The 14,823-nt window shown below is 39.0% G+C and overlaps 1 protein-coding gene across 1 annotated transcript in view; it reads right to left on the bottom strand.

The window, feature by feature from the left end:
- Positions 1 to 202: 202 nt before the first annotated feature.
- The window catches only part of LOC122722418, a 46,908-nt gene continuing 32,287 nt past the window's right edge, over positions 203 to 14,823 (bottom strand). Inside the window, exons 4-9 of the mRNA XM_043953117.1 lie at positions 7,690 to 8,323; positions 6,785 to 7,557; positions 6,497 to 6,631; positions 6,318 to 6,442; positions 4,865 to 4,946; positions 203 to 489 (exon numbers count right to left, since the gene is read on the bottom strand). Of these exons, the coding sequence (XP_043809052.1) occupies positions 203 to 489; positions 4,865 to 4,946; positions 6,318 to 6,442; positions 6,497 to 6,631; positions 6,785 to 7,557; positions 7,690 to 8,323 (2,036 nt within the window). The remainder of the gene's footprint in view (positions 490 to 4,864; positions 4,947 to 6,317; positions 6,443 to 6,496; positions 6,632 to 6,784; positions 7,558 to 7,689; positions 8,324 to 14,823) is intronic.

The raw sequence follows: 14,823 nt of genomic DNA on the forward strand, positions 1-14,823 counted from the left end.
GTTTGGCTGGCAGACGAGACAGGAATCAAACATATGGTGCCGTGAGCAACATGATGACGTACCAAATAACAATCAATTTCGATGTGTTTGGTACGCTCATGAAAGACATCATTATGAGAAATTTGTATAGCACTTCTATTGTCATAATGAAGCATGGTGGCAGAAGAGTGAGTGACCTCATATCAGTTAATAGCCATCGTAACTAAAGTAGTTCAGATGTAGCATCAGCAAGAGCACAATATTCAGATTCAGTACTAGAACGAGCAATAACAATTTGCTTTTTGCTATGCCAAGAGATAAGAGAATCTCCTAAGAAAAAACAATAACTAGTTGTAGAGCGATGATCAGTCGGATCACCGGTCCAATTAGCATTAGAGTAGCCAGATAATACCAAGGATGAGGTAGCAGAGAAGTGTAAACCATGAAAAAGAGTTCCTTTGATATAATAAGATGAGGTAGCAGAGAAGTGTAAACCATGAAAAAGAGTTCCTTTGATATAACAAAGGATTCGAAACATTGCAGAGAAATGATTTGAATGAGGAGCTGAAATAAACTGACTGACCGGGTAGAACGATGGAGAGTAGTGGCAGGAGAAGATGCAGGCACAGGTATAGAATTGACAACTAGTGCAGGTTCAATAGGAGCATGTGGGGGTAGAACGACGGAGAGTAGTGGTGGGAGGAGATGCAAGCACATGTACAGAATCAACAATTGGTGCAGGTTCAACAGGAGCAGGTGGGGTGAGCTGGTATTAGAATCACAGAATTAAGAATGTGGCGATGCTTGCATTCGGCTCGCCCATTCTGCTGAGAGGTGTGAGGACAAGAACGTTGGACAACAGTTCGCCAGTGATAATACGCCAAAGTTTGCAACCTATCAAAGAACTTTTCATACCTTGAACCTAGAGATTATAGTTGGAGCCAGTTAGAAGCGTTGCAATAGGTTTTAAAATGTCAGATTTCTCCATTTGTTCCTTGATTGCAAAGGAATAAAGATGAACAGTGTGTGAAATACGGGTAGAGTTAGGTGGCTAGGTGGAAAACTAATCAGAATTGTAAAGAGAGAAGAGACCCAAAAACTAGAAATTGAAGCCTTGTGGCTCTGATACCATATTAGCAGAAAGAGTATAGATAATGATGAGAAAATTGTATATTTCTATTGTATATATTTTATAGATATATTACATCTATATATATAGAAGAGTATGAGCTAATTATGACAAGAATAATAATCGCTATAATTATGCTGAACAAATCTCATATAATCATGCAAAAATTGATTTCCTATAATAATGCAAATATTGATTTCCTATAATCATGCTAACAATGTGGATGATTATTTTACATTTATCATAGATCTAATGAATTGAATATATACTTTAATATGAAATATATAGCAAATTAAAAATAAATTTTAATACAATATTTATATTCACATAATAGGAAAACAAATGATCTTTAACATAAGGGAGACAATAATTGTCTCTTGTATAATAGGGATGACTATCTTCTCTATATAAAGACGATTATCATTTTGTAATATGGAACGAATTTAGTCTTTATATTAAAGGATGCTAATCGTACTTGAAAATAGAGATGATTATTATCCTTAAAATTTGGGATGCCTTTTTAGTCGTTCCCTATATTTGGGGACAATTGTTGTTGTCTCAAAAAATAAGGACAACTCTTATCCGTGAAATGGAGACTCTCTAAAATTGTCTCCTAAAAATAGAGACTCTCTATACGGGGACAAATATTAGGGATAATTTTTATTGTTCCCTATAGTTTAGGGAACAGTTTTTATGATTTTAGGGGACAATTTTAGTGGTCTCCTTATCTCATTTTTTTTAGTGAGAGTAGGTCTCATTTTGACACATAAGTAATGGTTACTTCTTAACCATAGGGTATATTGATAATTTTCATTTCTCATTCTTCTTAACCATCCTCTTGCTCACCATCTTTCCCTTCCCTTAGATTGCTCTTATAGGTTTTTTTTTTTGCTGTTCTAGCTAATTGACAATTTGTAGTTTCTATTATTCTTGCTACTTCCATTAAAATCAGCATTATTATCAATCTCAAAAAATAAGATAGTGAGACTCTGATATTTGATTCTCATAATAAAAAAAGAGAGTTTCTTGTTGCTGTTTATACAAATGATATAAAGGAAAAGAGAAAGAGAGATCATATCCAAAGCAGAAAAGAATGTGGAAGATCAAGATAGAGAGTGCTGTTATAGGTTCTTGCTCAGCCCCAACATGGTCTCCTATGAACCTATAATGTTTTTTTTCTTTTCTTTTCTCCATTGCTTATTATAATATAAAAGACGATGTAGCCTTGGGTTTTGTATGCTTATGAGAGTCTTAAAAAATAAGAGAAGAAAAATAAAGAAAAGAGTGAAGGGCGGTGGGTGGTGGTGCTATCAGAGGTGGATGAAAGGATTTTGCTAGTTACTATTAACATAATGGAAATTACTAATAGAATGTTTCAATTTAGGGTTTTCTAATAATGAGAAATGAAAATTACTAATATTCCCTATGATTAAGAAGTAACCATTGTTTATGTATCAAAATAAGACCTATTTTTAATATTTAAAAATACCACATGTTATGCAAAGTCAACAATAACATGCTCTCCTAAATAAGATTTCAAATTAGGATAAAATATTTATAAAAATTGTAATTTTAGACTAATTTGCCAAAATTAAAACGTTAGAATTAAATCACTAAATTATAAAAAAAAATAGCTTATTAAGACCAATTGGCCTAATAAGAATAATTAACTAAGAGGCAACATCATTAGTGTCAAGACTTTATCGAAATATTAGTACAGTTTCCTTTTTTGTCTTTTTGTCGATAGATATTTTGGAGAGGGAAAAGGGAATCCAACTCTAGTCACCATGGGATTCCCATATATAACTTGCCAATCCATCTTTTTTTCTTTTTGTATCCAACTCTAGTCACCATGGGATTCCCATATATGACTTGTCAATTCATCAAGTGGGTGATAAACAATATATTTTTCCTTATATATAGGACTTAACCTACCCACAATAAATATGCAATACAATAGCATTAGGGCTAAAATAATCATCTTAATCTAAGTTCAACAGTTTTCAACTTATATACTTATCTCTTTTACGATTATGCATAATAATTCTAAGGATCATACTAAAACTTTAACACAAGAATTTAATATTGGATGATAGTGGTGAAATTTTACACAATTATTCATATATTTTTGAAACTACATCCATCTATTTTGATTGATTCTCCTTAGTTTTATTAGATTTTTATATTTAATTATAGGATTTTTAGTTTTAGTCTAGTATTTGATGTTTTCACTTAATTTTTAGTGTTTTTTATAAGCCAAAACAAGTCAATCAATGAAGAAGGTACTTTGGAGAGAAATTTGGAAAAATTTTGAGAGATTATAAAGAAACAGATAAAAACATAGGGAGCCCTGTGTTTTTGTCTTTGTCCCATGTTTTTCCTCTATTGAAGGCTAAAATTCACAGTGGAAAATACGAGGTAGACCCGTGTTTTTATGGTCTACCTCGTGTTTCGCTATTTTTCATGTGTAACTCTCATATTTCTACTAAAAGTCCAAATTCTCTAGGTTTTTTCCTAGGGTCATGGATTAGAAGTATCAAGAGGGTATAAATACATCATAATTAAAAGATTAAAATTTTTTTTCCCACTTTTGAACACATATAAATGATGAAAACCATGAGAAATTCAAGGAGAAAGATTTGAAAATTTTAGAAGGAGAAATCCATACATCTAGAGTTTTCCTTTCTTTTCTCACAATTATTTTAGAATGATTTTGGATAATTTCTCAATAGAGTTTATTTTTGAATTCTTGAACATGAGCAACTAAATCCCTTTTGCTAGGGAACTTGATATAGCTTGGATTATCGATTCTCTTTAATTTATTTGAATTGATTTTTTTTACATATCTATTATTCAATTCTTGAAATTAATATTTTTGAGTACCTATAGGATGTTTGAATGATTTTATATTGAAATAACATTTTAAGATCAAAAAGAGAATTGAATATCACACTAATATTATTGGATGACAAAATAATCATAATATTTAGGAAATTAATTAAAGTATTATCAGATTTTTGGAAGATGGATGATAGTTTTTTAATTTGGTCTTACTTAGGAGAGATGGTCAATTACTTTAGGATTATTTAACGTAAATTTGGTAATTAAAATTGGATTGTTAATCATATGAATTAATTGAATAAGTTTAAGTGAAATCAATGTACCATAGTACTTAATATTAATTATTTCACAAATTATGCCTTATTGAGTGTTTAATTTTGTTATTTTATTTTATTTCAAATTTTGCAAACATCATCATTATTAATAGTTTATATAATTATTAGATTTATAAATATTTTAGTACTTAATTTTCAGTCTATCTGGATATAATAATCTACTCACCCTTGAAATGATTCCATGCACTTGTGGATATGACACACTTATAAAGTTTTTAGTGTCATTGTTAGGACTGACAATATTTATATCAGAAATAGTATACTTTATTACTTTAAATATTTTATTTTATTTTTTCCCTCTTCTTTAATTATAGATGTGCTATTTATTCTATTGTGAGGTATTTATGTCTCATGGACATGTCTTCATAAATTTTATTCAAGAACACTTTGAAACCATTTTATGACTTGGGATAGATTTAATGAATTAGTTACACAATTTTTCAATCACAATTTTTCAAATGAGTCTCTTACATTTTACTTTTACACAATATTGGATATTGAAACAAGAAGTTAGGTTGATGATGGAGCTTCCACTATGAGTAGATATCTTTTTCTTAGAAGCAATGAGGATGCAATTTACCTATTGGATGACATGGTAGATTTTGAGTATCACTGGTATCGAGATCCTTCACTGCAGAATTAGAGTTATCAATATCATCTATCTTTCATTCAATAGAAGCAAACCAACCATTTGACCAACAAGAAGAGAAGGAATCAAGGCTAGAAAAATTAGTTATATCAATCTCTAAGATCACTGCATAATATTCATAAGAGAAACCAAAAATTTTATGGGAAAAACTAAATCTAACTTCCAAAATCAACAAGCTGTTATAAAAAATATAAAGATACAATTTGAGCAGTTGACTAATATTGTGATTAATATAGAGACATAGTGCTTTCTTAAAGGTGAGTCTAACAATAAAAAAGGTAGCTAGGGCTGAGCAATCTGTTCGATAGATTAAAAATCAAACCGAACCAAATAAATTGAAAATCAAAAACTGAAATTTTAAAACCAAACGGAACTGAATTGTATACACAATCAAATCGAATCAAACTAAAATAAATCGATTCGATTCAATTTAAAATCGATTCCTCACTTCTTCCCTTTTTATCAACTTCACTTCTCCCCTGTCTCCGTTCCCTTTTGTGATTGGAATAACAAATCAATTCTAAAATTAAATTTATATTCCATATTAACTCAATAATCCCAATAATCCATATATATAATAAAGAAAGCAATAAATCATAATCTCAATAATCCATATCTATCATAAATAAAAGCAAAGTTACAATTGAAAAAAAAAATAACAGCATATTTCAAAAGAAGTAAAATTTAAAAAACAATGATGATTTTGGGAGACAAAGAAAAAGAAAGACATGTGACTTTGGAATGCGATGATGATGCGGAACCCCAGCCTATTAGAGACTGAAACGACACATACCCTAGTAAAAAGAACTTAATTCAGAAAATAATTCCCCAATCTAAAGCACCCTTAATTAACATGCAATTAAGAACACTTATAATGGATTGATTTCAAGAGCAGCAAGAATAAGAAACATACAAGTTAGTATCAAACCTTATTCGTGATGCAATGTCAAGAACCAAGATCTCTCTTAAGCTCTCAAAGAAGAATCGCATAAAGCAATTGTATTGAATAATTGATCATCTGTGTCTACAATAGAAAAATGGATGCTTTATATAGCCTAAATTAAGACCCATGATCTTTGCCACTTCCCACTACTATACATGGACCCATGATCTTTGCCACTACCCACAACTATGCATGGACCCATGATCTATGCCACTATCCACTCTAGGTAACCACCCACTACTGTTTAACTACCCACTACCAAATAACTACCCACTACTGGTTAACTACCAACTACTAAATGACTACCCACTATAAATACAGAATTTGAATTGTCAATAAGGACACATTTGGCCTAATTGACTTGGAATGGCCAGATTGTTCTTCAACTTCAAAATGAACTTGCAAAGCTTCAACATATTCCTTCATGAATCCTTGAAGTGCTTCCTTCAACCTCTTGGATCTCAGCCTTGTAATTGGTCCTTGAGGTAATGCTAGCTCATCATTTTTGGTGTTGTTGGTCGTGCTTACATCATCCCCTCCCTCTTGAAAAGGATTCGTCCTCGAATCTGTACCAAAATCAAAAGGAGACAAATCAGAAACATTAAAGGTAGCACTTACACCAAACTCACCTAGCAGATCAATTATGTATGCATTGTCATCGATCCGTTTCAGCACTTGATATGGTCCATCCCCTCGTGCATCGAGTTTTGATTTCTTTTGAGTTGGAAACCTTTCCTTTCGCATATGGATCCAAACCCAATCACCTGGTTTGAATACAACTTTCTTGCGACCCTTATTGGCCTGTTTCTCATATATGCTGTTACGCTTCCCAATATGCTCACGCGCTTTCACGTGTATTGATTTAACCATTTCAGCCTTCGCTTTTCCATCTAAATTAGACAACTCGTTCAAAGGTAAAGGCATTAAATCTAGTACAGTTAATGGATTAAAACCATACACAACCTCAAAAGGTGAATAACCAGTAGAAGAATGGACTGCTCGATTATAAGCAAATTCAACATATGGCAAACATTCTTCCCAAGTTTTCAAGTTCCTACCCACAATAGCACGAAGCATAGTTCCTAAAGTCCTATTAACAACTTCAGTTTGGCCATCTGTTTGTGGATGACAAGTAGTAGAAAATAAAAGTTTAGTACCCAATTTTCCCCACAAAACACGCCAGAAATGACTAAGGAACTTAGAATCTCTATCAGAAACAATAGTCCTAGGTATACCATGCAAACGGACTACTTCCCTGAAAAACAAATCAGCTATGTTCGTTGCATCATCAGTTTTATGACATGGAATAAAATGTGTCATCTTGCTAAAGCGATCTACAACAACAAACACTGAATCTCTACCTCTTTTTGTCCTAGGTAAACCTATCACAAAATCCATAGATATATCAGTCCAAGGTTCAGTAGGTACAGGCAAAGGAGTATACAACCCATGTGGCAAGGACTTAGATTTAGCCTGTTTACATGCAAAGCATTGAGCACAAATTTTCTCTACATATTTTCGCATGTTAGGCCAATAAAAGTGTTCATTCAACATGTCTAAAGTCTTTTGCACACCAAAATGTCCCATTAATCCTCCTGAATGTGATTCTCTAACAAGCAACTCACGCACTGAACAATTAGGTATGCATATTTGTTTCCCCCTAAAAAGAAACCCATCATGCAAATAAAACGTTTTAAATGCCCCATGTTCACATGCCTTAAATACATCTGAAAAATCAGTATCATTCTCATACATATCTTTCAAATGCTCAAATCCTAACAACTTAGAACTAAGCATGGAAGTCAATGCATAACGTCTAGATAATGCATCGGCAATCACATTCTCTTTATCTTGCTTGTATTTAATCACATAAGGAAAGATTTCGAGATATTCAACCCACTTACCATGCCGCTTGTTCAACTTCCCTTGTCCCTTCAAGTGTTTGAGAGACTGATGGTCGGTATGAATCACAAACTCATTAGGCAGCAAGTAGTGTTCCCAAACTTCAAGAGCCCTAATCAGTGCATAGAACTCTTTGTCATAGGTGGAATAGTTCAATTGTGCGCCACCTAACTTCTCACTAAAATATGCTATGGGTCGGCCTTCCTGCATAAGAACAGCACCAATACCAATCCCAGAAGCATCACATTCAATTTCAAAGGTTTTAGAAAAATCAGGTAACCTTAAAACAGGAGCGGTAGTAAGTTTTTCTTTCAATGTGTTAAATGCAAGTTCCTGTTCTTTACCCCACTTAAACCCAACAGCCTTTTTAATAATCTCATTTAGAGGTGCAGCAATAGTGCTGAAATCTCTAACAAACCTCCTATAGAAGCTTGCCAATCCATGAAAGGATCTCACCTCATTAGCATTCTTAGGTGTAGGCCATTCTTGGATAGCCTTAACCTTTTCAGTATCTACCTCAACTCCACGTGAACTAATAATAAATCCTAGGAATATGACACTATCAGTACAAAATGTGCATTTCTTAAGATTACCATACAGTTCATGTTCACGCAATGTAATACCCGGCTCGAGTCCGGCATCGGACTTCCTGTAGTCCGGTGGAATCTCGGGTGTCGGAACCCTCGAGAAGGGTAATGCATATGTTTTCTAAAGTCTTTTCACTTGTTTTCATGTTTTGAAGTGTTAAAAGCCTTGAGTTTTAAAAGAAAAGCAACAAGGGAGAAATGCAAAGGTTCGGCCGCCGAAGGTCACTTTCGGCCGCCGAACATTGCATGGTTGCGGCTTCACGTTCGGCTGCCGAAGGTGGTCTGGCCAGCCACCTATAAAAGGGCCAAGGGTCGGTGGAAGGAGGTTATTTCTCCTCCACTTGCAGCCAGAGGTGAGTTTCAGCCTCTCCTACGTTGACTTTCATGTTTTCCATGATTTTCATCAAATCTTTCAAGAGTTTTAAGAGTTTTGGTGACTTATGAAGGTTTTGAGCAAAAGAAGCAAGTTTTGAAGCTTGGAGCTTTAGAAGAGCTTTTCTTCATATCTCCACGTTAGGATCCTTCATCCTCAAGTTGTGTAAGAGGTAAGTGAAGATCCTGAGCTTCTTTGATGATTTTGAAAGGTTTTATGAAGTTTGTATGGGTAGTTTGCATGTTTAGGTTTAGGTGTGGTTTTTGGTGATTTGTGGTGTTCTAGCATGTTTAAGTGTTATGTGCTATGTTTGTTTGGGGTTTTAGGATAGTTTTAGACCCCTTTGTGCATATATATGTGTATATGCTAGTTGGGAGTAGTTGAAATGCATGTTTGTAGGTTTTTGGGCAAAGTTTGCATGAAACAGAGCAGGGTTCTGCCCTTCGGGCAAAACCAGGTTCGGCCGCCGAAGGAAGGTTCGGCCGCCGAACCCTTTGTGGAGGCAGTTCGGCTGCCAAAAGTTGCCCCCGAAAGCTAGGCTTTCGGTTTAGAAAGGGCCTTTCGGCCGCCGAAAGAGGGAGTTCGGCCGCCGAAAGTGTGTGAGTTTCGTCTCTGGACGAGACCTTCGGCTGCCGAAGGTGCCGCCGAACATGCATGAGTTTCGTCTCTGGAGTGGGGTTTCGGCCGCCGAACCTGCCGCCGAAAGTGCCCTGTCCAGCTTTCTGTTGCATGTTTTATGTGAGGGTTTGAGGATTGTTTAGAGGGGTTTTGGGGAGTTTCTTAGAGATGTTCTTGAGTGAGTTTAGTCCCTCATTTGAGTCCACCTGTGTAGGTACGGACCAGAGGAATCAGGGACATCAGCAGTGAGTCCAGTGTCAGAACCTGCAGAGTCAGTGCAGAGATAACCAGGTGAGTGGAATTTAACTTAATGTTTTAATATGAGAACTGATATTTTATCATGCTTCATGCATCATGAATATGCTTTAGGGTGAGTGCATTAGTGTACACAAAGATGATGCATTGCATTTATCCTTGTACTTGGCATTGCTCCTTGTACATTGCTTATGTGAGACGGCACGGACTTCGTGAGGATTCATTAGCCCTCAGAGGAAAGACCTGGAACAGCCTTACGAGGACCAGGCACAAAGACCTGGAACAGCCCTACGGGGACCAGGCACATGGTACTTAGGTACCCCAGATGAGATAGAGGGAGTTTTGATCCGTCCGGCCGAGGTTATGTGATTATGTGTTGCATTCCATGAGAGCATGTTTTATCACCTGTATTTGCCTATTCTACTCACTGGGCTATTGGAGCTCATCCCTCTCCCCTAACTTCAGTTGTGCAGGTTCAGAGGTCAGAGAGAGCTCAGCAGGGTACAGGAAGAGTACAGAGTCTTGTAATAGCTAGTGTGGACATGTAAATGTAAAGAGATAGTGTATATGTACAGTGTATAGAATGATGCTTGACTTATAAGACTTGTAATCCCTTTGTGGAGTCACATGATCAGTTTATGTATGTTTCTTTCTTGTTGTATGTTTATGAGCAAAACCAGGCTTAACATTATGAGTTTGATCCGCCTAGAGCCATGAGGAGCTCTAGTAGGGATTAGTAGAGCACAGAGAGAGTGCATGCACAGGTTAAGCCTTGGAATGAAGAAAAGTTTTATGTGTTTTACAGAAACTGTATGATCATGTATGGGATTTCACAGGTATACACAGGATAGCAGGCTTACTACGGGTCCCGGCGACCTTAAGTCGATCTGGATCCTAGTGCCGGTGGCAGTTCGGTTTTCGGGCTGTTACAGATTGGTATCAGAGCCCTAGGTTCACATGGTCGGACCTATAGAGAGAGTTGGGCTCATAGAGAGGTTTAGCAGGTCAAGCATCATAGGAAAACATGTTCACTAGGATAGGATGTCAGTCCTGTCGTTATATGCCGATGTGCAATGCCATGAGTTATGTATGTGCATGTTTTGATGTGTTGCTGATGTGTTATGTGTTTGTTGTTTTCCCAGAAAGTGAAGATGCGAGGAACTCGTCGATCCGCGAGATTGACTGGAGTCCCACCTGTAAGTGAGGGTACAGCTGCTCGTCCACCTGCCTTGCCAAGGGCAAGATCTCATAGGTCAAGCAGGGAAGGAACGTCACGAGACCCTAGAAGGTCTTCTGACGAGAGCAGGAGAGGAGTAAGCAGAGGGGGAAGGTCAGTAGAAGAAAGAGGTGTGAGGGAAGAGGATCAGAGTAGAGATGCAAGCATGGGTGTAGGAAGGTCAGAAGAAGGTATGGGGGAGTCCCAGGGAGGCGTTCAGGCCTCGGGGTTTGGCTATCCACCCTTTCCACAGGGCCCAGAGTATCCGATGGGCGGCACGTCGGATTACTCCAGTTTTGCCCCATATCCACCCTACATGCCCTATATGCCCTATCCTTCCTTTTATCCACCATATCACATGTATCCACCCCCATCTGTTCATCCAAGTCCAGTACAACCAGAAGTGAGGGAACCAGTTCCTCCACCACCACCTCCTGAACCAGTAGCCCCTGTTGTGGAAGCACAGCAACCCAGTTCTTCAGGGGGAAGTAAGGTGAAGATGACCGAGTACTTAAAGTTGGATGCTCCTAAATTCAATACAGGAGATGATCCTTTTGAGTATCTCAGTGCAGTCAGAATGATAACAAGTGAGTTAGGAGCAGATGATGGTAGAGCCATTGAGATGGCAGGGTTCACGTTAAAGTGTAAGAAAGCTAGAGAATGGTTCAAGAACTATGTGGACCCGAGACTTGAGAGTATGACGTGGGAAGAGTTCGCCAACGAATTTGCTGGATGGGCTTTTCCTGACAGTTCCAGGGAACTAAAGGTTGTGGAGTTTGAGCAGTTGCGACAGACGGAGGAGATGAGTGTTGATGCATATACAGATAAGTTCCTGGAATTGTTGCCATATGTCGGTCAGGCGTATGATACAGATCAGAAGAAGGCAAAGAGATATGCCACAAGGCTTCATCCCAGGTATTTCTCTTTGATTCTTCATGCGGAGAAGGAAAGTTTCCACTCTATTGTGGATGCTGCTAGAAAGATGGAGGCCAGTGCCATAAGTCAAGGTGTAGTCAAGGCACAGTCTTCTGGTGTTAAACCAGGTTCCTCCTCACAGAGTACAGCAAGTGCAAGTAAGAAGAGATGGGAGAAATTCAGAGGAAAGAGAGGCAAGTTCTGGAACAGGCTTAAGTCGGGTCTAGGAATGAGTAGTGGCTCCAGTTCTGGCACAGATTTTCCAGTGTGCAAGAGGTGTGGCAAACAGCATAGAGGAGCTTGTCAGTTGGGATCCACAGCCTGCTATAGATGTGGGCAGGAGGGACATTATGCACGAGAATGTCCTCAGGCGACTTTAGTTGCACCATCCCAGCAGATGAGTACGGGCAGTGTAGTACAGCCAGTAGCTTCAGCCATACCACCAAGCAGTGGCAGAGGAAGAGGAAGAGGGGCAGCCTCTTCATCAGGGATGGGTTCCCGAGGTGCAGGTCCGTCAGCCCCAGCACGGATTTTCACCTTGACTCAGCAGGAGGCAGACACGTCGAACACGGTGGTGTCAGGTAATCTCATCATTGGGTGTTCAGAGGTGTATGCTTTAATGGACCCCGGTGCTTCTCACTCTTTCATTTCTTCTAGAGCTGCAGAGAGGTTGGGTCTGATAGTGTCTGAGTTAGAGTGTCCTCTATGGGTCAGTGGACCCAAATGTGATCCATCTTTGACAGAGTCAGTCTGTCGGTTCAGTCCAGTGTGCATAGAGGGTAGATACCTTCCAGCTGACCTGGTGGTTCTAGAGTTGACAGATTTTGATGTCATTCTAGGGATGGACTGGTTATCTACGTATGATGCTACCCTGAACTGTAGAGACAAGGTAGTCAGTGTCAGAGACCAGGATGGGTCAGAGTGTGTCTTCAGAGAAGACAGGAGAGGGACACCTAGGGGTTTGATATCAGCCCTCCAGGCTCGTAGAATGTTAAGGAAGGGGTGTCAGGGGTTCCTAGCTTATGTGAGAGAGCTAGACAGTCAGGTTAGGGAACCATCCTCAGTACCAGTTGTTAGAGATTTCCCAGATTTGTTTCCTGAAGAGCTTCCAGGACTACCACCGGATAGGGAAATAGAGTTCGAGATTGAGTTGATGCCCAATGCCAGACCGATCTCTATTCCTCCCTACAGGATGGCACCAGCAGAGTTGCGAGAGTTGAAAGAACAGTTACAGGATTTAGTAGCTAAAGGTTTCATCCGCCCGAGTACCTCACCCTGGGGTGCTCCAGTATTATTTGTCAGAAAGAAGGATGGACCTCTGAGACTTTGTGTCGACTATAGACAGTTGAACAAAGTCACTATAAAAAACAAGTATCCTTTACCCAGGATCGATGATCTATTTGACCAGCTGGCAGGAGCAGGTTGTTTTTCTAAAAGAGATCTGAGATCCGGATACCACCAGTTGAAGATCAGGGAAGGAGATGTATCCAAGACTACTTTCAGAACCAGATATGGGCATTATGAGTTCCTTGTGATGCCGTTCGGGTTGACTAACGCCCCTGCAGCATTCATGGATCTCATGAACAGGGTATTCAGGGAGTACTTGGATCGTTTTGTGATCGTCTTTATTGATGATATCTTGGTGTACTTCAGGACTGCAGAGGACCATGCCCAGCATCTGCGGATAGTGTTGCAAACCTTGAGAGAGCATGGCTTGTATGCCAAGTTCTCCAAGTGCGAGTTCTGGCTAAGGAGCATTTCCTTTTTGGGACATGTTGTATCAGAGGAAGGTATAGCAGTAGATCCCAAAAAGGTAGAGGCAGTAGCCAACTGGCCTACACCCACGACAGTGACAGAGATCAAGAGTTTTCTGGGTTTGGCAGGCTACTATCGGAGGTTTGTTCAGGACTTCTCGAAGATAGCTGCTCCTATGACCAGACTGACCAGAAAGAATCAGAAGTTTGTGTGGTCAGAGGAATGTGAAGAGAGTTTTGCAGAGTTGAAGAGACGGTTAACTTCAGCACCGGTGTTAGCTCTGCCGATCAGTGATGAAGATTTCACAGTGTTCTGTGATGCATCCCGAGTGGGATTAGGTTGTGTGTTGATGCAGAATGACAGAGTGATAGCTTATGCTTCTAGACAGCTGAAGAAGCACGAGCTGAATTACCCGACACACGATCTTGAGATGGCAGCTGTTATCTTTGCACTTAAGATGTGGAGGCATTACCTCTATGGGGTAAAGTGTGAGATCTATACGGATCATAAGAGCCTACAGCACATCTTAAGTCAGAGAGAGTTAAACTTGAGGCAGAGACGGTGGGTAGAATTGCTCAGTGATTACGATTGTAAGATCCAGTATCATCCGGGCAAGGCTAATGTTGTAGCTGATGCCTTAAGCCGAAAGTCACTTGGCAGTTTATCCCATATAGCAGTAGAGAGAAGACCGGTGGTGAAAGATTTCTACAACCTTGTGGAAGACGGGTTACAGTTGCAGATATCTGGTACAGGTGCTTTGATCGCACAGATGAGAGTGACACCAGTGTTGCTAGAGCAAGTGGCTCTGAAACAGCACGAAGACCCCGAGTTAGTGAAGATTGCTAGGACTGTTCAGTCTGGCAACAGTTCAGAGTTCAGATTTGATGGTGAGGGGATTCTTCGGCACGGTACGAGGTTATGTGTACCAGATGATAGCAGTTTGAAGGCAGACATTATGAGAGAAGCTCATAATACGTGGTATAGCATGCACCTGGGAGCCACCAAGATGTATCAAGATCTGAGAAGGGTGTATTGGTGGCCAGCAATGAAGAGAGAAGTGGCACAGTTCGTGTCAGCCTGCGAGACATGTCAAAGGGTGAAGCTAGAGCACCAGAAGCCGGCTGGAATGCTTAACCCACTGCCGATTCCAGAATGGAAATGGGAAAACATAGCTATGGATTTTGTAGTGGGCTTACCGGCGACGTCGAACAGACTAGACTCCATCTGGGTGATTGTGGATAGACTCACTAAATCTGCTCACTTCATTCCAGTCAGGAGTAACTACTCTGTGGACAAGTTGGCGCAGGTGTATGTAGACGAGATAGT

This window comes from Manihot esculenta, chromosome 18, assembly GCF_001659605.2.
Source record: "Manihot esculenta cultivar AM560-2 chromosome 18, M.esculenta_v8, whole genome shotgun sequence".
Classification (NCBI taxonomy): domain Eukaryota; kingdom Viridiplantae; phylum Streptophyta; class Magnoliopsida; order Malpighiales; family Euphorbiaceae; genus Manihot; species Manihot esculenta.